Source organism: Neopelma chrysocephalum, unplaced genomic scaffold, assembly GCF_003984885.1.
Source record: "Neopelma chrysocephalum unplaced genomic scaffold, ASM398488v2 Primary Assembly neopelma1_103b, whole genome shotgun sequence".
NCBI classification, from domain to species: Eukaryota; Metazoa; Chordata; class Aves; order Passeriformes; family Pipridae; genus Neopelma; species Neopelma chrysocephalum.
In genome coordinates, this window is record NW_020897767.1 from 2,223,180 (window position 1) to 2,248,827 (window position 25,648).

Sequence of the window (25,648 nt, forward strand, 5' to 3'; positions counted from 1 at the left end):
TTGCATGTGCTGGGCAAATGGTTTCCAAGTGATTAAAATGATCACAATTAGTAACACAAAATCAGCAGAAAGGTTTAAATCCCACAAACTCAGATGTTGGGAAAAAAGAGAATAGGGCCAAAGAGGTATTAAAGCTACAGACAGTTCCCAGTTGGGATCATCCTCCTTTTCCCAGCACAAAAAGAATAAAAACGACTCAGTTTTTGATATGAAAAGTGTCAAACTGGGGTTTTGCTGCACCCTGAGTGTCCAGGTGGATAAAACCCCAGAGATCCAGTTAATTCTCCGGGAGCTATTTTGCCATTTTGGTATTTTCCAGCTGATTTTCACCTGCTGGTTTAGCAGAGCCAAAAATAAAGCAGAATTTTGAGTGTCAAAGTTTCTGAAAGGTGTTTGTCCTTCTACCTCCATCCACCTCCACCTGGCTCTGGGTGCCAGGGATGCTTTCCCATGGCGCATTGAGCGACACCATTCCCACAGGGAATCTTGGAATGCTGTCAGAGCATTCAGGGCACCCAATTAAAGCCCAAACAAACGACCTGAGGGTCTCCAAAGCGGAGTGGGAAGAATGAATCCTTTCCAGGGATGACTCTCAGGCTGGTGGTGCCAACCAACACAATTTCTATTTTGGGGCCCTGGCAGGGAGTTTCCCAGGAATGATCTCAGATCCCTGTCACTGCTGTTCCTCTGATTTGAGTCCCAGAACAACTGGAATTCTGCAGACACGGGAAGTGTCTCCCAGGGACACCCAGTTGTGAATTTTTTGATGGTATTTGGGATCAAAACAATTCTTTCTCGGGCTTGGGATTTGTGAAACTTTAAAGGGACTTTCCAGCCACTTAGAATTCCCTAAAATGAAAGTGTGACATCCCTGCAGCCTCCTGGAGGTGGGAAACTCGAACATATTAATCATTTAATGAAAAAGAGTCAGAAAAGCTTCATAGGAATTTTAGCTGCTTTCAAATTTCCTTATAAGACAAGATCAGTAAATGACATTTTTTCCAACTCTTTGTTTGTCTCCTGCATCCTCCAGAATCCCATTGAACATGATGAGTGTCAATATTGCACTACTATAAATAACAAGAAATAAGGAATTCCCTTCTGACCCCCAAAAACACTCACAGAAGATTTAATTTGAGCTAATTAGAAGAAATCATTCCACCTTTTGCCTTCCAAATCACTCAGGCAACAACGCAAATTTTTGGAGCAGTTTGACAGCGGAGCAAACAGCCCCACACCCCCAGAGAAACACAAACACGGGCAAGACATCTCCGAGGCAAGGATCCAACACGCATTCCATGTTTCCCCCACACCATACATCCTTTTTCTGTCTTCCAGGACCTTATGTAACTGTGGAAAAGACAACAGGGCCCAGTGTGGTGCTGCCTCCAGCTCAGCTCTCCAACAAATCCCTCCCGTGGGTGTGGGTGTCATGTCCCACTCGGTGCCACCGCCGAGCGAAAACACTCCCCGCTCATCCCGCGGGTGCTGAGCCAGCTCCTGATTTACATCAAAATCCTTTTGCTGCCCTTTTTTCTGTGCTTACTCTCAGCATAAACATATTTACAACTAATTCTCACTTGGTTTTTTTACATTTTTCCAAGCATCAGTTGTATTGTTTCACTCCAAACTTGCTGGGATGAGTCCCGGAGCGCGGAGCTGTTTGTGCGGGGCGCCGGGCAGATCCCGCCTGGATTGGGATGGATATCCCTGCCCAGCACATCCAGACAAACTCCAGCTGCCCCAGTCCAGATGGCAGCTCCCCAGTGGGAAAGACAGGTTCCAGATTTGTGTAAACACACACACACAGGGATTACCTTGGAGCTGCAGGCAAACAGGATAACACAGGGTGGGGCGAGGGGGCCTTGGAAACCCTTGGAAACCCTTCCCTACCCTTCCAGCCTTGGAAACCCTTCCCTACCCCTCCCTCTTCCAACTCTCCAACTTATTGATGGAAAATCATCAAACTGAGCTTCAGTCTTGAATCCTCACATGCAGTGATGCTGGGGGGTTTTATATTTTTCTCTTCACTTCCCCACCTCATCCCAACAGGACTTTCCGAGCTCCTCCCGCTCGCACGGGTCGGTCGGAATTCCGGTCAGACATTCCCAAAGATCTCCGTGGCATCAATCCTGGTTTTGTTGGCTGGGAAATGCTCCTTCAGAAGCACTTTGGGATGGGATGCCTCACTCCCAGCCCACATCAGTGGCTCACAGGGTGTGTTGTGATGCAAGAGCGGGGTCTGAGACACATTTTTGAGCTGCAGCTCCACCAAAAAGAGCTGGAACCGGCCCAAAGGAGTGGAAGTTATTCCTAAAGTGGAAGTTATTCCCAAAGTGGATGTTATTCCCAAACTGGAACAAACATCAGGCTGCAGCACCACACACCTGAGGAAACACCTATCAGTACAGAAATCCTCATATGTTTGCAGCTGCTGAAGCAAAACATCTCCAAACCTTCCAACTCTGAGCCCGTTTAATTCCATTTCTCCCGGGTGGACATCGAATTCCAAACATTTCCTACACCCAGTTCCCAACTCCTTGTCTTTCCTGTTCTGGAATCAGTATTGATCAGATTTAAAAGCCCAGCAAAACTGCCTTTTTACCTCCAGTAAACCTGGAGGTAATTTATCATTATCATTATTTATCATTATTACTATTTATTTATCATCATTACTATCTATTTATCATCACTATGCCAGTTTTTATGGAGAATAAACTCTGGTATAAGTGATTATTAGGCTGTTAAAATCATCATGTATTTAAAACTAAAACAATGGAACAACAAAGCAACTTCCTCCTGCACCTCAAGATTAAACTGATTTTCTGTTCTGTTTTTTCCTGATCTTTGTGGATCCTAATGAAGCAGATTTTGCTTCATATTATTATTATTATTAGTTATATCCAGATATTGACAATTAAAAGAAAGAAAAAATTCCCAAAAGGAAGCATTTCAAAAGCAAAACAGGTTTAAAGTCAGGATAATTCATATTAAAACTTAACTCTGCTTGTGTTTGTTATCAGGGCTTTGAGAAGTGACTGGAAAAAGGAACTTAAAATTGCATTTGTGCCACTCTCAGTTGTAACTTTGTAGCAGTGACTTTAAGAAGATGATAAATAAATCAGCTCTGATCGAATCAATACAAAAATAATCCTAAAAAAAAGTGGTTTTTATTTCTTTTACCTGCCCACAAGCACTTAAAAATAAGTTTCCATGTTCAGTGTTTTTCTCAAGGCAAAAAAAAAGGAGAAAAAAGCCTTTTTTAAGGCTGTTTGATGTTCAGGATGAGGGGAAAACTCCAAATAAATCCTGCAAGAGCTTTTTGGCACAAAAAGATGATGCTGGAGATGCAGTTTGGTCCCAAAAAACGGCCAAAGAAATATGAATCCATCCAGAAAGTCTTCCCAAAAGAAATTCTGAAGTGGATGAAAGCTCCTGTTATTTTTCAACCAGAAAAATGCTTCTGAAATTCTCTAAATTAACCTGGAAATTTAGAAGAACGGGATGAAATTAATTCTCTTTTCCCTCATTAGAAGGAATAGTGGTTCAATTTTAGTAATTTCTGAATGATCTCCCTAAAATAAAAATATTTGGAGGGTTGTATTTCTAATCTCCCAACACCCAGTAAAATTTAGGGAAAAAAAAAAAACCTAAGGAAAAAAAAGACCAAAATATTCTTATTTATGGTTATGTCTGAGTAACAATAAATTTGGTGTTAATCAACAAAACAAAGTACAAAACCACCTTTTAAAAACTCAGGGTTATTGTTGGAGTTATCTCCAGTGTGAAGGCACTGAAGGTATGTTTTAAAGGCTTAAAAGTTGTGTATTTAATTTATTACTTTATTTAACAACTTATTTATTATTATTTATTAGGATTAAATTTATTACTATTATTCGAGTGATTTAATTAATTTGATATTTAATTAATTTAATAATTAATACATCAAATTAAACTCTCATTTAAGAGCCATGTGCAAGCACTCAGAAAAATGAAAGTCAACAGGAGCATCACCACCTGTTTGTTATGAAAAGTATTTAAAACAACACTAAAAACTTATTTACAGCTGCTGGATTTTTGGGTTTTGGATAGCACAGGGGTCAAGCTGAATTTTGATATTACACACCCTGATTCTACAGCACAATAATCCCAAAATATGTGGGTTTAGGGCTTGCAAATCAATGAATAAAAATGCCTTGAAATGGCAATTTTTGCTGCAGAACTAAAGAAAAATGAATTAAAATAATAATAATAATAATAATAATAATAATAATAATAATAATAGAAAAATCACAAAACATTTGTGTCTCTTTTGTTGTTACAAGGTTTGCCTTCGCTTCAGATTCCCCAGAAAATACACCCAGTTCTCACATCAGCCCTAAATAATGATAATTAAGGCAATAAATATTTCAAATCTTGAAATAATCCCTGGAGTTGGGCTTGGTTCACACAAATGTTCACCTCCCAAAGCAACCACAGGTTTAATACCAGAGCAAAGATTGGAGAAAATCACTTTTTTTTCAGCTGTTTTGCTCTCCCAGATTGTACCAGCCCCTGATAAATTGTATTTATTTGGGTATTTTGCTGTGAGCTTGGAGCTTGGAGCTTTTTCCCAGAGTTTGGAGCGATCCAGCTCCATCCTCCCTGAGCTGTGAGGGTGGAAATCAGGGAGATAAATGTGGATTGAGCAGAAGGAAATCAGAAGGTGCTCAGAGCTCCCCGATATCAGAGCTGAGACATCCCTGGGATCAAAGCACCCACCACCTTCCCTCAGATCCCGATCCAACAGGAGGGAAAACCCCACTTGTGTTCCCTCCATCTCCCTCTGCATTTAATTCCCATTTGGAACAACCTTTCCCACGTCTGAAATCACCAAATCGTTGCTCTGAAGCCTTTTTGAGGTACAAAACACCCATTTTTTGCTCCTCCGACACGTGGAAATGGGTGATTTTTTTCCAGCTCCCCGAGTCTCTTTCTACCCCAACAAATAAAACCCACAAAAGGAACATTTCAGATGCTTTCTGGCAGCGGAGAAAGGGAGCTGATAAATGTAACACAACCAGTTTTAATCAAGATCAAAGCTGCAGGAGAATGCAGACAGACAGTCTAGACTGCTTTACTTTGAAAGCCTAAGCACATAAAGCAACATCTGCAAAGAACATTAATCACATTTAGTCCACAATCTTATCACCTCCTGAGCAAGCAGAAACAACTTTTCCTCCAAAATCAAAATTATATATATATATATATATGTGGCAAGTATTTGTAATTATCTGTAAATCAGATCTCTATCAGTGATTCCAAGGTCCTGCTCACTTGGAAAAACCAGCTTGTGGAATTTTAAATCCACTTGTAGAGTTCCCTGGATAAAGGATGTGGGCACAGGGATGGGATAAAGGACTGGTAAGGAAGCCCAGGGAGCAGCAACAACTACTTGGCACCGCTGGGATAAAGTGGGAATTCCCTAAATACTGAATTAAGTTCTGATTTGCTCTCCTGTACTCAAGAACTCAGCAGGCAGCAATAAAGTGGAAGATAACTTTGGGATATGACTCGAAAATATAAATAATAAATATAAATAATCAGCTTCCTTTCAATTTTCTTCCCATATTTTCTACATTTTTTATGCTGCTCCTGTGTTTTATAGAGGAATTAAAAATTGGGGAGATGGTGATGCAGAATATTTGTGTGATTTAATACATATTAATACAAAAATAATCTATTCCTTGTCTACCTTTATAGTGCTTATGTTCTGGTCCATTCTCTCTTGCATCACTTAATCATTTCATTTATTTTAATAACTTTGCATACTCACTAGCAACCATGTCATTTATTTTAATAAATTTATTTTAATAAAAGTGTCTTCCATTGAAGTTTTCCCTCCTGCCAAGGTTTTCATGGGATCATCAACGGGAGAGACACATCCACCAAAAAAAAATACAAATTCATTGTCTCATAACCCCAAGGCAGCAGCTGAGAAAATGAGCCCAAATCGGTGACTTTTATTCCAAATCTCAGTGTTAAATCTCTCAGTTCTAAAAGCACCCTGGGTGTAAATCCCCTCCCCCTTCCCTGGGAGTCACAGAAAATCCTGATTTTTAATATTTCTCTAATACCTGAAGGTCAGCAACCCCTCCTGTGTGCAGGCACTGTCAGTCACCACACTGAGATTTCTCACTCCCTCACTAACACGGCATTTGCAGACAAAAAGATTTATTCTTGGAAGTCCTTTTTTCCCTCCAATCCTTCCCAATTTGTCGCCTTCTCTTGTCAAATGCGAAGCTCCGGCACAGACATTTCCCAGCAGTGCCCCAGTAACATCAGCTCCCCCTGAAAAGTCAATATTTCACTGAGGCACCTGTTTTATTCTCCCTGCACAAGCTCTGCAGTGTTCCTGGAGTGCTGGAGTTCATTTGCCTGAGCTATTTTAAGCATTTCCTATCTTTAGGCCTACTGACAACACTTTTTTTTTTTTTTAAAGAATTTTTTTAATGTAACTTTAACCTCCTACAAAAAGCAGTTTAACAAAGGGAGGCTCTGCACCCTTTTTGTGACTCCTACACCTGTGGAAATTTGGAGTGCTCAGAGAAATATTGTGGTTTAAGTTCATTTCTGGGTGTTGTTTTGTTGTTCAACTCACGGTGCCACAACAAGGAAATCTATTTTCTGGGCATTTTTCAATTCTCTTACCTGATTCCACCACAACAAGTTAAAAAAACCCAACAATTCCAAGTATTTAGTGAAGTGTTGGAAGACCATGCAGAGGCTCCCTCAGACCTTGGCTATTTATCCAAAACCATGGGATTGGTTTGGACTGCAGAAGTTTTTATTGTGCTTACTTTTAATTAGGTAAATCTGACAGAATAACTAGAACTGGACACTCTGCTTGGTTTGTACCTAGCAAATAAAATTTAGTTTCTATCCTAACTGCAGCCACATAAACTTCAATTTTTATTATCACACCTCATGGAATTAATTTTATATATTCTATTATTTAATAATAGAAGAAATGAAGCTGTGGCTGAATAAATTCTGACAGTTCTCACTCAACTTCCAGTGGAAAACATGTGCAAAGTCCAGGGATGACTCAGGGATTCAGGAGGAAACACCACCACAAACAAAAGCTTTCAGGTGGGAGTTCTGCACTTGCCACCCCAAGTTAATTTGTCTTCTAAATTTAGCTCCCAATTAAGGAAATGACATCAGGTGATCTGAAATCCAGAAGGCACTTCAGGATATGATTTTGCCCTTTTTCTTCTTCAAGAACACATTTAAAGGCAGAACATGAATGCTGGTGCTATGTTAAAAAGCCTCTTGACACCTTGACAAAGTAACAGCCTTAAATTTGATGATTAAAAGCCATGGGAGTAAAATAGTGTTTATGAAATATGTTTTCCATAAGTACTCCCCTGCCCAGAGGGTGTGAATCCCATGCTGTGAATCCCTCCTCTCCCTCAGTAAGAGGATAAAGATGATCATAATTCTGGTTTATTTGGGACAGACCTGCCAGACAGGCCCAAAAACACCCCTAAGAAATTACCAAATATCAGACACTGTCAGCAGGAGAGGAAAAGGACAATTTTATCAGCCAAAAGATCCCAAAAAAAAAGAAATTTAAGTTGCAATTCTATTAATGCCATTCTCTGATAAGCACAAATTCACCAGACATTCCCAATTCTGCCTTAAGCCACAACACAAGTGATGTGGCTGGTTACAGTAATGTAGGATCCCTCAAAACCAGCATTCCACCCACTGAGAAAGAGGCAAGGGATATCTCTTCATGGACTGTACCATGGGATAATACTCAATAATTATGCTGAGTTCTGGATTTCACAGCATTTTGGAAAATCAGAGTAACCCTGGGTCAATGAAAGCAGCTACTCAAGAATCCTGTGCCAGCACAAGGTGCAAAAGATGAAGGAACTTTTCAGACCATTTAATTATCTGGGTGAGGGAATTAGAGAGCCAGAATTTTAACCCACAGGTTATCAATGCCTGACTCTTAATACCAGGGAGAAGAAATCTGGACTTGAGCACAGGAGAACAAACCACACATCAACCAGTTTGGATCTGATTTGCTCGAGCAACGTTGGTGACAAAGGACTCAGGACAGCAAAGCAACTTGAAGGAGCCCAGGACAGCCAGTGTGGCTCAGCCCATGCCATGTGCCATGTCTGCACTGCCACTGGGACTAAAGTCACCTGGAAGGAGCAGGTTTGGAGCCAGCCAGGACTAAAGTCACCTGGAAGGAGCAGGTTTGGAGCCAGCACGTGACACGGAATTTGCTGACACGGGGTGTGAGGAGAAGCCAGACTTTGACCCTGCCTGGGATGGAGGAGACCAACCCAGCGGGGCAGATTCACCCCCCAGCACTTGTGGGATCCCCCCAGAGCCTTCACTGCTCAGATCCTTCCTCACCCACACCCCCTGCCCCCCACAGAACCCTGGGAGGGCTCTGGGAGGGAATCACAGCGGGAGCTACAATTTAACTTCCAAATCCAGAGGGAAGCAGAGCCCAGAGTGGACTTTGCACAGGACACCAAGTGCTGAGTCAACTCCCTCCCTGTGCCAGGCCCAGCTGTGGAACCCAGGGAGGGGAAGGACCACTCCCTTCAGCAGGAATTACACCAGGGAAAGGGAATCTCCAGAGCAAGGAACACTTCAATGCTGCCCCTCAACACACAACCCCCAATTGCCAAGTGCAAACACTGAGGTGACAACTGTTGTCCCGTTTGGAAAGGACGAGGAAACAAATCCAAACACATCCAAGGGTTGGGAAGCAGTCTGGAATTAAGCTGCCAGCTCAGCATAAACACAGGTCAGCCTAATTTTCATCCCAAATATCCTTTAGAGGAGAACATTTCAGCTGTAGGTTGGACTTTTGGCAGGAGCATTCAGCAATCAGGAAGGATTTGATCTGGAAGTTCCATCCAGAGCAAGTTTAATCACCTCTGAACAAACCATCCTGCCTGAATTTGTCCATCTGCGAGCTCATTTTTTACCTCCACGTGTTCTGAAACACTGAGTTCCACCGTTTAATTACCCATCATTAGTAAATGTACTTTTTTCTGTTTAAGGTACCTTCATCAATCATTTCAGGGGGTTTGATGTGAAGCAGCTGGCCGGGCTGAGCAGGAAGAAAAGACAAGTTATCAAGGTACTCAGCCCCAAAAAGCAACCCTAAAATATATTGCCATGGTTATCACCCCGAGGTAGGATGCTGGAGTGGATTGGGATGGAGAAATTACAGGTACTCAGCAGTATGTGGGTTACTCACTTCAAATTCCCAACCTGATTTAAAAAGGAATGATGCTTAAAAGCCACATCATCCAAGTCTGATGCTTGGAATTCTCAGGATACTTAAAAAGAACTCAACAAATTTCAAGTTGTTCACATTTGGTAAAGTTATATATGTGCTCATATGGGACTTTTATTCTTAGTTATTAACACCCAAAAACATGCATTTCTTTATTAGTAAAATAAGACTTTTCAGGTGTTAAAGACAGAATAATGATGTATTTCTAAGGCTTTGTTTTCTTTAAAATAATCACCAATTTCCATGAGACTGAGAAGAGAATTCCAAAGTTGTATTTGGAGTGTTTTACACAGAAATCATAAACACAAGTTTAAGGGTTTCTGCTGCCAGATGTCTTTGCTGCTCACACACCAACAGGTGTTCCCCTTGTCACAGCTGAGGAATCCACCCAGCAGTAAATCCTCCTGGCAGCCCAGAACCCCAGAGCTCCACAACTGCACCAAAAAACAATTTTATGGGACAACTCTCATGTCTTTTGCCTGTTTTCCAGGTGTTTTTCCTGCAGCAGTCAGTGAGTATTTAGATGGGAATGCAAAAAGCTGGAGCACCCGAGATCGACAGGAGAACAGCTTTTAAAAAGGAGAAGACAAATTGCCTGTTTTTTATTTCGGGGTTTTGGGTTGTTTTGGGTTTTTTTGCTTTGTTTCAAGGCTTTTGCTTTGTTTGGGGATTTTTGGATTGTTTTGGGGTTTTTGTTTGTTTGGGGGTTTTTGTTTGTTTGGGGTTTTTTTCTTTTTATGGGGGTTTTTTCTTTGTTTGGGGGTTTTTTCTTTGTTTAAGGGGTTTTTTGTTGTGTTTTTATTTTGGTTTTCCCCCCCCAGGACAATGATTACCTCCTGACAGCCAACACACCAACATATTTGGTAAATCAGCGGCCAAACAGCAACAGTGACTCAACTTTCCAGTGCAGCAGCCTCACGAGTGGTTAATTCTGTCCTCTCAGGAGCAGCAGGACTGGTGTTACAGAGACCACACGTGGAATCCCGGGCTTTTCTGAGCCACCTTGTAATAAAAACTTCCTTGAAAACCAAAGTGAGCAGAATCCTGACACCTCCCTTCCCCCAGTCACTCAGCAGCCGAGGTGGCTGTAACATTCCAGCTGCCTTAGTCCTCTCTTACAATGTTTGTTTAACCAATGGCTGTTTACACAGAGATTCCAAGATTGGTAATGCCCTGAACTCCCAGGATCCTGCTCGGTCAGAGGAGAAATTCAGGCCTGGTGCCCACAGGGGCTGGAATTGCCCTCAGCACCTCAGGAAGGAACACTGAGCACACACAGAGCTCCTGCCCACAGAAGTTCCATTTCTACACGTGGGGCCTCCAGCCCAGCCCATCCTTCCCAGGCTCAGGGCCACCTCCTTCAACTACCAAGAATTTTTTTTAAGGATTCCACTTCCCAGAGAAGAGCTCTCCAGCACAAGGCAGCTACTGGCAATTCCATATAAAAGCTTTTTGTGTGAAGCTCAGCAGCTCCCAAAGCAGGCCCAGCTTCAGTGACCTCGTCAGCCCCAGAGGGGTTTGATCCCACAGGGATGAGGATCATCTGACCAGGGAATTTCAGTCATTCCCCCTTCCATTTGCCTCAGTCTACAAGCCCATGGCAGCCCACATCAATCCAAGGGCTCTTCCTCTTTTTCCTGTACAAATCAGCTGTTCCCAAGTGCCAGCCTGGCTGAGAACTAGTTAAACAATCCACTTCCTGGATGTAATGTTCTGGATTTGCTTGGAAAGGGATAGGAAGAGTGTGGGACCAAACTTCTCTCTCTGCTTCCACTGCCATTATTTCCATCTCTCCTCCAGAATTTTCCAGACAAGGCACTTTAGTTCCTAAAATTCCAGGAAGACTCCTTCAACAACAAATAAACAAAGCCTTTTAGGGGACTGGCAGGTGGGGTGGAGATTTTGTTGAGCTGAATAAAAAGGTGAGCTGGCAAAGATAAGTAAGAAAGGAATGTTAGGGATCCCGGGATATGGATCCCAGGAATAAACAGCCTTGCTAGAGGAAAGGTGGGGGGGAAAAAGAAAACCAATGTACATTTGGGCCTCTGTTCTCCAGTGGTAGCAGGTCACTGTGGATGCCCTCAGCAGAATCCAGCCTCTCAAGGGAGGAAGAGTTTAAAGATCAAGACAAAGCAACTTAAATATTCCAGAAGCAGCCAAAGGAACAGGATGCTGGGAATTGCAGTCTGGGCCTTGGAATATTTGCTTGTCTCTTCCCTAAAAGGGAGGCAGGTTTTGGGCTGAGCTGAGATGACCATGGCAGGGAAGAAACACATCAATGACGTCTCATACAATATATAAAGTGAGATTTGCCCATGGTTTGGAAACTGCTCTAGACTTGTGGTCATGCTTTATGCAGAAATGTCACAATACTGCTACTGGAGACCAATTTATCTCTCTTTTGCTGCCCGTGCCTGGATTTTAACACACCAGAAATCCTCAAGTAGCATTTGAGGGAAGGTTCAAAGCAACCCCGAGGCTGATTTCACACTGCAGGGCCACCAAAGGCTGATGAGTTCAGGTGGTGGCATAAAGACCTGGGCAGCAGCTGAACTCCAAGTACCACAATCTCACCCTGATCTCTTCTTTCCAGACTGTGCCCTGCTGCCTGGAAGATATTCCTGCTTTATGGTTTTTGCCAGTTTATAACTGAAATGGCACCAACACGAGAACTCCTGACAAGTGTCCTGCTCCTTTCACACTCCCCTGGCAACTGGAAGATGCTCCTGAGATTGAGATCTCTCAGCCCAGGGAGACACATCCAGAACTGCTCCAGGTTGTTCTGCTGAGATGTAAAAACCCCAGATCAGCCCTTGTTTGTAAACGTGACTCCTGATGCTGCAGGAAATGTTTTGATTCAGTACAGTCAGACATTATCAAATATTATCAAGATTTGAAGGACCTCACCTACGTTCTCCCCTCATCATTTCCAGCCCCTTGAGTGCTGCCAGTTCTCTGCCTGGATCAGAATTTTCCCAGAGTCTTTGCACAAAGTTTCCTGCTGACCTGCTCAGTGCAAGTTTCCAGGAGCACTCGCAGTTAAAATGTAACACAAATTAGATACTGCTAAGATTATGTTGCAAATAGCCTTTCCAAAATGTTTTCCTAAGTTTGGGATGTAACTTGTATTGTATCAGCCACTCTGTGACTGTGTCAGTCCCAATCTTTTATTTGGTTCCCACCTCACTGTTACCAGAGAGCCTGGGAGATAAAAGTGAATTTGGTCACCTATTCCTTTGGATCACGGAATCACAGAACCATCTGGGTTGAAGGGACCTTAAAGATCATCTCATTCCACCAGCCCAGGTTGCTCCAAGCCCCATCCAACCTGGCCTTGGACACTTCCAAGGATCCAGGGGCAGCCACAGCTTCTCTGAGCAACCACATGAAGATGTTTAAAAAGCAAGGGAAGAGAACAAAATCCTGTGAGAACAGGAGTGCACTGAGAACCTCGGAAAAACTCTGGAAAAGACAACCAAATTCTTTTTAAAGATGCAGATTACTAAAAATGATAAGACAACCAAATTCTTTTTAAAGATGCAGGTTACTAAAAATGATAAGACAACCAAATTCTTTTTAAAGATGCAGGTTATTAACAATGATAATTAACTGTGTCATGTTCCTGTTCCTACCCAACACAGAGAACAGCTCCACTCACCAACACTGTGTCCTTTTCCCTGGGTAATTCACTTCCCAGGACAATTCCTGTCAGCCTTTATCCCACCCATCTCTTCCCTTGCTCCATCTCCTTTTAACCCAACTTTTACCCTTATTTTAAAGTGACTGCAGAAAGCCACTGGCCCTTTTTTTCAAGTCCCTTTTGCTGCTTCAGCAAGTTGGATGAGCCCAGCCCAAAGTCTGAACCAGAGCGAGGTGGGAGTCCAGCCCCACGTGGGGATGGGGGTGAGGAACAGGAACTGTCTCCCTGTTCTCTGATCAGCTTTTCTCAAAATCCTACAACAGAAACAAGCCCTCTGGACAAGCAGAAGGTAATTAAGTGGGTTTTGAAGCTGCCTGAACAATGACCAGAAGGGAACAGTGTTGGACTGACTTTGGATAGAAGGAGGACAGTGGGAAGATGAGTTCAGATGAAGGAGAAGAGCTCAGGTCAACTGGAGCTCCCCCTCCAGAATATCCTTTGTCAGCACACAAACATCCCAAAAGTTTAGCAAATTCCACCAAATTCCAACTCTGACACATTAAGAAATGGGAACTGGTCATTTACCTCTTCCCTCACGTCTTCCCTGGGAATGGAAGAGCTTCCAACACCGTCATATTTATAATAACACTGAGAGAAACAGCTCTGGGATTATTAAATTTCCGAGAAATATTTTGGCAAACAGCATTTTAGATAATTAATTGGCCTTTATTCGTCATCCATCCCAATGTTTTTAAGGCACTGGAAAAGTACAGCTGCGTTGGAGCACCGGGATTTTTCGTGAGGGATTCACTCCATGTCCAGTGGAATGAAAAAAAATCCCCTTCTCACAAGTTATTCCTGGTCCCACATCTTGGTTTTAACACATTTATGGCACATGGAAAGCAGTCAGGAGCTCACAACTCAGCTGGATTATTCTAAATGGGCAAGGTTAGATGAGGCTTAATTTGCTGGGGTCTGTCCCCACCCAGTGCCACAACCTTAAGTTAAATAAAACACAATCAAGCCATTAAGGTTTTTAAAAGCCATTTAAGATAATCTTTTTGACAGGCTTTGTGTTAAATTTAATGAAATTCAATTATCCCCGGGGACAACTTGTAAAACAGACCCTTTGTAAAATGAAAGATCAGAGAATTAAAATGAAAAATACTTAACCAGTGGTCTTGTCTGTGTTACTTTTAAAGCAGCTTTAGAAACAAATGAAAAAATGAGTAACCTAATTGTTTATAAAAAGTACAGTAATTGAAACAATTGTGTGCCATCCTGCAACTTTCACAGCCTAAATATTTTTCAGCCCTGAAACGCAGAAATATTTAAAGAAAACACTTCCATCATGTAATTGCTGTGAGCTAAAGAGAACTATCTGTACCCTCTGCTGACAAACACCAGCAAAAAGGGTCTAAAATTAACAGTTACTGCAAAGTTTAATTTTGTCTCCTACACTTAACACTGCACCTCAACAACAAAATTAAACCACTTCCCTGTTTGTGTGGAAATTCCTAGAAGGAAACATGTTTTTCATGGTAGAAGGCTTGATGAAATGATTGGTTAGATTTAAAACCAGCTTTTTAAAAACAGATTGAATTCCAGCTCATGTGTTGATACTGAAATCCAGGTATTCCAAACACAGCTGAGGGAATAAAGACCACAGTGATGATTTAGGCAGCATTTGAAGACTGGAGATTAGTGTTATCTAGGTGAGATAAGAACTCTGGACCTGAAAAAATAAGGCCAGGCTTCACTTAGGAAAAGAAAACCTCCTTAAATCCCAAGTTGGTGAGGCACCAAAAGGCAGGAAGGTGCTGGAACACAGTGAGATCAGCTGGGAGAGCAAAGAGATCTGGAGATAGAGCTGGGATGGGAACAGAACTGCTCCCTAAGGGACAGGATGTCCCTCAAGGGCTCCCCCAGGACCCATCCAGGTGCCTGGAGGAGGTGGGAATGCCCCAGGGATCTGCAGACAATGCCAGAGGTGGGGGAGCTCAGGGGCAGGGATGTCACTCCAGGCAGATCAGAGGCCAACGGGAATGTCATGGAAGTCACCCAGGATGTCCTGGGCCTTGGGGACAGAGCAGCCTCAGCACCAGGAGCAGTGGGGGCTGCAGAGTGGGCACAGCTCTGCTGGGAAGGACCTGGAGGTTTGGTGGGCACTGCACTGGACAGGAATTCCAAACAGGACAGTCCCGTTTCCATTCCGAGCCCTGAGGTGACATTAAAAACCAGGCAGACAGAGATGAAAGTTTGGTGCTGCATCCAAACTTCCAGTACTCATCTAAAATAAAAAATCAGCTTTAAACATGAAGTAGGGAACTTTTTTCTCCAAATTCTGTCTCTCCACTGCAGATCAAACAGTCCCCTGGCCCTCAGGCCACGTTCACAGACTGAGCACATCCCTTCCACGGAGCACCTGGCCACGGAGCTGCTCCTCAGGGCTCCATGGGATGATGTCCCTCTGCTCCCAGAGCAGGTTATGGGTTGGTTTGCTCCTTTTGTTGGTGTGGGTTTGGATTTTAGGCTGTTCTTTTGTAAGTGGGACAGTCTGACACGAGCTCCGAGCTGCACCCAGCGCAAACCACGCCAGTGTTTTCCCGGCACACGCTCCAGGCTCCCAGGCAGGAGAGGAGGGAATGCTGGAGCAGGAATGCTGGTTCAGTCCTCCTGGCACTGCCCCCCCTGCCTGCACCACCCCTCAGTGCTGTGTGGCAGCTCATTAGACACCACTTGGCACAAGCTCCAGCGCTGCCAGGGCTGCCCTGGGAGCAGAGCTGGATTTGTGTTCCCTCTGCAGCTCCTTTCCCTGGCAATCCAGAAACACTCAGACATAGGAGCCAGGGATCATCTCTAAAACATCCTTCAAAGCTACAGTCAAGCCTATAAAAAACAAAATCAAAACCAATCCCTCAGTTGCTTTACCCCTTCCCATGTTTTTTCCCCCAGAAAACCAACCAAACAAAATTTCCCAAACAAACAAATCCCTTGTGTGTTGACTCACCCTCATAAAGAGTTTGGCATCTGTCAGAAAACACACAAACACCATCCTAAAGTGGTTTTTTTGACCACTTTCTCCCTCCTGCATTTTGTTGCAGCATCCAGTTTTAAAAGTCAATCTGCCACCAGAACTTTGCAGGTTAGAAAAATTAATTCTTTTTTTCAGGAAATCATCGACTGCTCCCCATTCAGGAATGGAAAACACAGGAAGAGTTAAAGCTCTGGAAAAAGCAACACCATTCTGAGCTATACAGACTCTTAATAGTTTTCAAAATAATCGTGCAGCCACTTTCTGCAAACAAAACCTTCAGATTAAATTGTCTTAAGTAACTTAGCAGGTATCAGCTTTTAATGGTGTCAGTGGGCAGAGTTAAAGCAGCAAAACTTCACTCGTTTGCTGCCATCGTTGCAGAGACAGTGGGACCTTCCCAGCTGGGACAACAGCCTCATTTAGGCATAAACCAAAACCGGAGCAGACAGCAAAACCCAAATTGCATTGTAATTCCCACACACAATTTTGTTGTAAATGCAAAAAACACTGTTCATTTTCTTAGTTTCAGCTCTGTTGACGATTCAGAAAGCTCAGAAAACTGAAAGATTTGAGAAATATTGGGTGTTTTTAAGCCAAGATGCAGCGTTTTAGTTCATTATCTACTCCCTCAGTCCAACTCACTGACTGTAGGCAACGTTTCCCTCCTGTAATTAAAGAATTATAAAAGCAGGGCAAAGCATCCTGGCATTTCTCACATGCCCATCACAGTCAGGGATATACAGGAGTTGGCTTTTAATTGCATTCGGGTTGCAGCATTTTGAACGAAATTACAGCCTAATTACAGCTCCAGATAAATCCTTAAAAACACAAGTTTTATCCTAACAAATTAAGGAATGTCAGAAGGCGGTATCCAGCCATTTAAATTATTTCAACAACATGTTGTTGTCGAAACTCTTGCCAACTAATGGTGCCCAACATCACAGGAAGGCCGTGCCAGTGCAGCTTAATAGTTACCAACAAGCTGCTTGGTGAAATTAATTACAATTTTGGACTGACTCTGCATCCTGATGATTAATTAATTTATTATTAATCCGAAACAGGTTATCCTGCACCAATTTAAGCAGGAACACCAGCACTACCACAGGGGGTTTTTAGGATTGGGCAATACTTAATTTACCCTTAAACACTGAGTTGGCATCACAGCCCAGGGTTCCTGTTCCCCCCCTGCCAGGCTCGAAAGTCACCGGGATTTGGGGTTTCCAGCGTCACTCGGACCTTCCCTGGCACCAACACAATTGGAAGTGTGTCCCTTGCTCATTTTCTCCATGAAAGGAATCCCGGCCCAGTTCATTAGGAGAAGCCTCACAAAAGAAGCCGAGAGGTAAAAGCCCCCCCCCGGCCCCGCTCATCCCTCTTGGACCGCGAGCCGGAAAACGGGATTAATGAATCTGGGAGAGCTCCCAAACACAAGGAAGAGAAGGGACATTCTGTCACTGAACTACTTGGGGAATAACTGAGGGTTCTGTACCCACCTCTGGTCAGGTGCTGTCCCAAAGCAGGAGCTCACACCTGAGCTGATCCCATCCCAACTCCCCTCCGGCTGCTCCCGCCCGCAGGAACAGGTGGGATTCCCACAAATGCTCCCCTCATTTCCAAGGGTTTTCCTAATCCCTCTGACCACATAACCAAAGATTTATGCCTCCAGTTAGTAAGAGAACTGTCTATTTTTCTTGTTTCCAGTTACACAGCTTTAGCCAGGAAATCCAGAGGAAAACCAGGAATGTGGATCTTTCTCACCAAGGCTCCCTTGGCTGTGAACCCAAGCCAATAATTCCTGCCATGGATAAACCCTTCTCTGCCCTCTTTCCACCAGCAACTGAAGGATTTGATACATCTAATGCACATTTAGGATTTTTAGCCACAGAGAGATGTCATGTAAACAACAGGGCAGTAAATATTCATTTTCTGTGGGATTAAACCTAAATATGCTCTGTTTTTTCCAAAGAAAAACCCCCACCACCACACAGACACCACGGGGAAAGAAGACAAGAGATGCCACAAAGCCACTGCCACCCCATAACACTCCAATTTCCATATGGAAATGACAGGGAATAATAAGATGTGCCCGATTTCCAGCACCCAGGCAACAAAAACCACATTAAGATTCCATCTCACGAGAACTTGGCTGTAAAATCCGTAATTTTCTCGATCTTTTGAAGGAGTTCTCATTTTCAGCAACATCAGAGAACCAACAGCCCATGGATGCTCCCATCCAGCTCCAGCAGGCATTTGCATTAATCTGCTTTTGGTTAATTAAGTGGTGTAAAAGCATCTCCCCCTCACCCAGAAATCTCTTCCACGCTCAGATTTCCCTGTCAACCTCCCTCTTTTTTTCCAGCCTGGAAAAACTACAAGTGTAGGAGGCCAGGAGGAAAAAAGTAGGAATGAAAACCACTGGAGGTAATGTTATTTATCCCCATCTACCAAGTACTAATGATATGACAAAAATTAATTAAGTCTGTGGTTAAACAGAGAAGAAAAAAAAAGTTATTTGTCTGTCCTTATTTACACCTAAGGAATTTTGAGCCCATCACCTGAGGAATTTTGCCCCCAAATTCCAGAAAAAAAAGAAAAAAAAAAAAAGGTATTCAAATTCTCTCCATTAAAACCAGCTGAAAACTATTATTCATGAGAGCAGTAATTATCTCCTGCACCCCCAGAGAGCAGAAAGCAACTTTTCCCTCACACACAGAACACCTGCCCACCAACTCAGAATTGTGAAGATAAACTTATTTAAGCTTTATTTATGAGCAAGGACTTTTGTCTGAAGGGGAGGTAAAGCAAATAAACTCCTGGCAGCAGCATCTCTGGGAACATTTTTAAAGCAGAGCATCACTAAATGATGCTCTAATATTGCACTGGCACAAGCACAGCTCTTGCCCATCACCCAGAAGATTTAGGGCTTGTAAATGTTAAGTATTAACAGTCTGAAATAGTTAACAGCTTCTTGCCCTGTAATCAGGTAGAATATCAAACTCCACATAAAGGTATCTATGCTTGAAAACAGAATTAAGGAGGTTTACGAGTCCTGCTCTCACCAGTGCTGGGGTATAACACGTTTAACATAAAAATAATATGAAATCAATATAAAAAGTGTACACTCCGATAAAAAAAAAGGAATTTTGAGCTGGATTTTACTGCCAAAGCAGCACTAATCTGAAGTGGTTTATTGCCCTGCCTGTGCAATAAAGTGAGGAGGGTCCAACCACAGTCACAGGAACACACAGCAGAGACAAACCCACAGACACTCCCAAACCTTCAGCTGGGTTTTCAAGGGGTTCCAAACTAATAATGACATTAAGAATGTCTAAAAAGAAAGTTACACCACTAAAATTAAAGGAAGAAGTCTCACCTTCCCCCCCAAATTCCTTTAGAACACCCAACCAGTTCAGGTTCTGAAGGCAGAGCAGGATCTTGGGATTTACAGTTCTAGTTGTATTTTTTTTTCGGGGGGAGGAATGAGGGGAAGATAAATTTTAAAAAAGTAATTTCCCTGACAATAATCAGTGTGAGACAGGAGAAGAAGAAATTAAAAATCAGAGAATAAAACAGAAAATGCTGCTTCAAACACAGAGGTATCTTTGCCAGGCCATTTCCTTCAGCAAAATCACTCCAGACCTTGTGAGTGGCTTTGAGAGTGAGAAAAGGTAGAGAGGACCAAGGCTTTTCTGATATAGTTCTTTTGCTCAGGTGATTTTTAGGATGATTTTAGCTTAAATGAGTTGTAAAAAATGTAAGTCTTGCCCCTTGCAAAACTCAGAGCTGCAGAACTTCTTTGAGGATGGACCACCCAGGCACCAAAGGCAGAGCAGGTAGAAGGAAAGAAGGGATGTTTGGGGAAATAAGGAGCTTAAGAGTAACAAAAGGAGATGTTAAACTGCAGCACCCACAAAAGATTGTGATTGAAAATAATTCCATTCCTTCAACATCTCCCCCACTTTCAGCTGCACAGGGTGAATGCTCAAAAAAAATTGGAGCAAATGATGAAAGCACACATTCTGTGCTCCCTAAAATGTCCCAAAGCCCAACTGAGCAATCACCACAAAAACCGGAGAACACAAACACCCTTCCTTGGGGGAGGGGAGGACACAGATAAATATCTGAAGAGAACCTTCTTTGATGAAGGAGCCTGTTTTAGTTACTATTTTCCTGGCTAAGTTCACCTCCAATGTTGCTTCACCTACAGCACAAGAAGCTCGTTCAGAAGTTATTTCATTATTCCTTCAGGACCTTCTGTTCCTTATTAAATCAAAAACCACACACAGGTTTATCTCAGAAGTGTATTAGAGGGCACAAGGAGAACCTTGACCCGGGCACTTTGTTTTCATGTCGAGTTAATGTGCATTCATCTCATCCTCCTGGATTACTACAAACCTACACCCACTTCCAGCCGAGCATCCACAAATATTTTAAAGCCTAATAACAACACAGATGCTCTTTTTTCAAATATCTTAGTCAGAAGGGGGAAATGTTTTCACTCCCTTAGCAAAAATGATTCGATCCACTGGAAATTCCTGTCCATTTGCAGGGCATTTGCAGGGTTTCATACAGCACTTTGCAGATAGTAAAATAAAACCTCTCATTGAACCTGAAGAGCCCTTCCACACCCACCAGGCTGCAAAAAAAAAAAAGCCAACAGCGTTTTCACCTATTTAAAGAACAGGGGTACTAATTGGCTGTGTAAACATCTGCAGAAAATAGCTGTATATAAAAATAAAGTAAGAAATAACAGCAAAAGCGACACCCAAACAGGCCGTGAGGAGCTGGAGACACCGGAGGAGAGGAAAACCAGGTACATCCACACCTGAACTCCAGGATTTCCTCAACCACTGCCAATATTCTAAAATGTAGAACCTGGGCAGGCTCATTGTCAGCCTGAAGACTGGAAAAGAAACTTCTGATGATGATGATGCGACTTATTTCAGTTTAAAACTCTACCTGATGAATCGGTTCTAACGCTACTCATAAAAATGCCTGTATTTCATGCTTAAAATCTTAAATAACCTTCTAATTTTGGTCATAAAACCAACAGCTTGCTGTTGAATTCATTTACTTTCAGCAGGACTGCAGACATTCTAAAATTTTAGGCGAGCAGAAAGTAGTTTAGTAATTGTTAAGTACCGGAACACTTAATGTGTAATACTAGAATAACCACCAAAAACAGTGTCATTAACACGAGGAGCAGTCCGGAGTGCAGGCAGCTTCCTGCTCATTTAGCCAAGATTAATTCTTCCCAAGCAAGAGAAACATTCTTTCTACCTCACCAAGGACAACCCGAGCGAGAAACGCTAAAAAAAGTCGGGTTTTTTATGTTGCTCGACCTTTCTTTTTAATATGTGTGATGGGTAACGCCAACAAAAATCACTGTTCTGTGCTCTGGGCAAAAGGATCTTAGAGGTGGAAGAAAGACAGACACGGAGAGCAGATGGCACCAAGTCTTCGAGAAACAGGGAGGGAGGGGGGGAAAGTTTCCCTACAAAACATATCCCTGAATGAAGAGGAACGTTCCCTAACTTAATTATACCAGGAAAAGGCGAAAGACACATATTTTACTGCAAGACAAAACGTTTCAAAGGGGAATAAAAACCACGAAACCCCGCCAACCTTCAGGGTGTCCTTACCCTGCAGGGGGGTTTTTTGGGGGGTTTATTCCTGGCGGCGCTGCCCCCTCGCAGCGCATCGAGCGCGCACGGAACGGATCGATGGAGCTCCAGACACAAGACTAGACGATCCATTTACCGACCGCAGCGAAAAACGTCCTGTTCAGCAAAAAAAAACCCTCCGCCTCGGCACCCTGAAATCCTAAAGGGCGGAGTTGCGGGGAGCTCGTTTCGCCCTCTCAGCCCGGGAGCTCTGAGCTCTGAGGGTGGCTCTGAGGGTGATAAACAAGTGGATTTCTGCGCGCCCCGCGAGGCTCAAAACCTCCCCAGAGCACTAAAATAAACTAAATATCCATTCCAAGAGCAAGCAGGGAGTGCTGGTGAAACACTATTAGATGCTTACATGGCTCCTAATCGGGTTTTTTGGGGGGAGATTGATGGGGCTCCGAGCAAAGCAGGACCAACAGTTGCCCAACCACTGGTTGCTGCCATGGTTTTCCTCCTGGAGCAGCGTGGGGAAGTCCTCGCACACCCCGCTGCCTTCCCAGCGCTCGGAGCTGGCTCTTGGAACTCAAATTGTGCTGGTTTCAAGAGGGAATTAGAGTTTTTCGCACTGACAAAGGGTTACAAATTATTGTTTAGAAACAGAAAGCCTGGCTTTTCACCCCAATTCTGTTCGTACATCTCACCCCTGGCTGTCATTAAAGGACGAGCCCGGGCTTTGGGAGCAGCACCTATTCTGAATTAATGAAGCATTAACGAAGGTCGACGTTCACCAGTGAATAGTCCCGGAGTAAGAGATCAAACTGAGGCAAAAAGAGCATTTCAGCTGGGTAATTCTTATTTAAAAACACGCCATCCAACCCCAGTGACTGCGCTGCCAGATTACTGATGTGACACTAGGTGGTTATGTCTCCACATTTATTCCACACAATTGATCTGAAATCCAAGCGCTGCGCGTGTTTGAAGTGCTTCACGTTATTATGTTTTTAAGAATAAACATAAAAGCAGCTTCTGCCTTTGCAGCCAAACATTTGTCACCCGAGGAAAACGGATTTCTCCTCAGCCCGAGCTTCCAAGCGCTGACCCCAAAACCCTTCCGTTTAAAGCAACAGATCCAAGAACATTCACTTACCTGATGAACAAGAGATAAGAAAAACAGCGAACGCCAACTTAGTAGCAGCTCCCATTTTCCAACGCTGTTAAAACATTTAAGTGACTTTTAAGTATCCAGTTTCCTGGGTCCTGCAAGCTGGAAAAAAAAAATCTCCCTTCTTGCTGAACCGTTATAAAGCAATTTATAGCAACATCTCTGCAGCAGGTAGTGTTCAGAAAACACTAAAATCAGGTTTGTTTAGACACTGACGACCTCCCCGCGGCTCCTTCTAGAGAGAATCCGGGTCGAGGGAGGGATAAATATATTTGGAACCGTGTTTTCAAAACACACGTGTCATTTGGCTTCTGTACAAACGGTGGCAAAATTCAATTCACAAAAGTAATGCTACGAATCCACTTTAAAAAAAAAAAAGAAAAAAAAACCAAAACAAGAAGAAAATGAGTCAAGAATTAAGCTGCTGGACACGACGAAGTCTCTGAGTCTCCAAGTGTTTTCCACATCAAGCGCCGTGCAGGATCATCCCTCGTGGATGTCGGGGGGTCGGGCCGGGATGAGTCCACACGATGTTTTCGTCCTGCCTCCCCCTCCTCACACACCTTGTAGTGTTCGGGAGAAAAGCAGCTCCATTCCAGTTCCAAACCTCGGGGCGAAGGGAGGAAGTTCTGTCAGTTCCTCGACGAGAAAAATAAAAAAACTACCTTAAAAACCAGCCACACGTGGGTTTTTTCTTTAATAATGCTGAGGGATTTCGCGCAGCCCAGGCGAGGAAAAGGGAGGAAAAAACCAACAGTTTGGTACCAAACCAACCTTTGGGAAGGGGCAAAGCTCTAGTCCTTGGCCAGGCAGCGAGAGCAGCGCATCCCCCCGGCTCCGCCGTCCTTCTCCAGCACTCCCGAATCCCGGCAAGATTTCCAATCCTTCTAGGAGATTTCCATCCCCTCCCCCCGCAAAGAGGCTATATTTGGTTTTTTAAACACACGAGAGCGACCGGGGAGGGGGGTAGGAAAAAAAAAATAAAATAAAAAAAAATGCAGTATCCAGGCGCTGGGGGAGGAGGAGGGTGGTATATTCTTTGTGGCAAATCCTTGCTGGAGCGCCGAGCTTCCTTCCAGGAGAGCTGGGCTTCTTTGGAAGGGAGGAGGCGAGCGGGGCTGTGCCTCGCAGGATGGATGGATCCGGGATTCACGGGGCCGGGATGGATCCACGTTCCTCAAGGGTCCGGGCTGGATCCAGGCTCCTCAAGGGTCCGGGGCTGGATCCAAGATTCACGGCTCCTGAATGGATCCACGCTCCTCACGGACACATCTCCTCCCGGCCGCCCCGCCGCTGCTCACACGGACCCTCCGCCAAACCCACCCCTCCGAGCTCGATCCGGTTGTCGCCTCGTTTTTTTCCTCCTCTTTTTCCTTTTCCTGCGCGGAGCGAGGAGCAGCAGGACACGGCAGGGGCGGGGAGGCAGCGCCTTCCCCCCGCGCCTCCCACACGGCGGAGCGGGGCGCGCTGCCCTGCTCGCCCTCTCCCCTAACTCTGACCCCGGCTCAGCTCCCCGGTCTCCCGGGCGGCGGAGGCAGCGCGGCTCAGCCCAACTTTGTCCCTCCAGCAGTGCAGCTTAGGGGCGGAAAGGCCGAGCCGGGGGGTTCTCTCCGGGCGGCGCCGGCCGTGCCTAGAGCCCGCCGAGCGTGGCTGGCAGCGCGGAACAGCCGTGGGTGCCCCGCTGCCGCTGCTCCGCCGTGGTAATCTCATATCTACCCATTCACCCGAGTGGCGTGCGGAGAACCGGCCCAAGATGGCGGCGCCCGGGCGATTGTTTTTGTTTCCTCTCCGCCTCCCCCTCCTTCCCCGCGGCCGCGGCGGCCGCCGCCGATTGACGGCGGCCCCGCCCAATCAGAGAGCGGCGATCCACGCCTGGCCCCGCCCAGCCCCGCTCGCTCCGCCTATCGGCGGCGGGGCGGGGCCGGCGTGCGGGAGCGCGCCCCGCCCCTCGCGGCCCGCGCGCGCCGCCTCACGGGCGCGCTCCCGCCCGCCCCGCCCGCCCCTCAGGGCGCGGCCCCTCGGGCGCCCTCGCCCCGCTCCGCCCCGACCCCCACCCCGTGTCGGGGGTTCGCCTCCTGCGAGGTGTCGGAGGGGGGGCTGTTTGGTGCTCCCGTCCGCAGGTGATGGAGGGAAAACGCCAGTGGGGGCTAATGGTGTCCTGATTCTGCGTCTCACCCGCACCCCAGCCTGGAAATGGCCCTGGAAATGCCCCACAGGTGGCCCTGGTGGGAGCCACGGCTGTGGGCACGTTCCTCAGGGGCGTTGGTGGTGCCACAGTGCAGAATGAGACTCACGGAACGGGTTGGAAGGGACAGGAAAGATCATTTCGTTCCAATCTTTATGCCATGGCAGGGACACCTTCCACTAGCCCAGGTTGCTCCAAGCCCCGTCCAACCTGGCCTTGGACACTTCCAGGGATCCAGGGGCAGCCACAGCTTCTCTGGCAACCTGGGACAGGGCCTCCCCACCCTCCCAGGGAAGAATTCCTTCCCAATATCCCATCTATCCCTGCCCTCTGGCAGTGGGAAGCCATTCCCTGTGTCCTGTCACTCCACCCCTTATCCAAAGCCCTTCTCCATGTCTCTGGCAGTCTCCCCTCCCAGATGCTGGAGGGCACCTGGACTGTGCGTTATGACACCGTCACACCACGATCCCACATTAAAAGGTGGTTGTTTCATGTTCAGGTCATTAATTAATTAATTGCTCTGTGCTGGCCCCCCTGAAGGACAGGGTGCACCCCTGGTGTGGTGGCCGAGCTCCCTGGCACTGGCACCTTGCTCAGCCTCCCCCCAGATCACAACAAACTCCTGTTTCCTGTCATTATTTGTCCCTTGGCCGTCTTGGGCCAGCAGTTCCCAGGATTTATTTGGGATGAGAGAACCTT

The 25,648-nt window shown here is 45.0% G+C and overlaps 1 protein-coding gene across 2 annotated transcripts in view; it reads right to left on the reverse strand.

The window, feature by feature from the left end:
* The window catches only part of ACVR2A (activin A receptor type 2A), a 49,621-nt gene extending 25,045 nt beyond the window's left edge, over nt 1-24,576 (reverse strand). Inside the window, exon 1 of one of the 2 annotated variants that reach the window (XM_027695776.1) lies at nt 22,750-24,576. In XM_027695776.1, coding sequence (XP_027551577.1) covers nt 22,750-22,804 — 55 coding nt within the window. In that variant the 5' untranslated portion in view covers nt 22,805-24,576. The remainder of the gene's footprint in view (nt 1-22,749) is intronic. The other variant, XM_027695777.1, reaches the window with a different exon arrangement.
* Nucleotides 24,577-25,648: the final 1,072 nt, after the last annotated feature.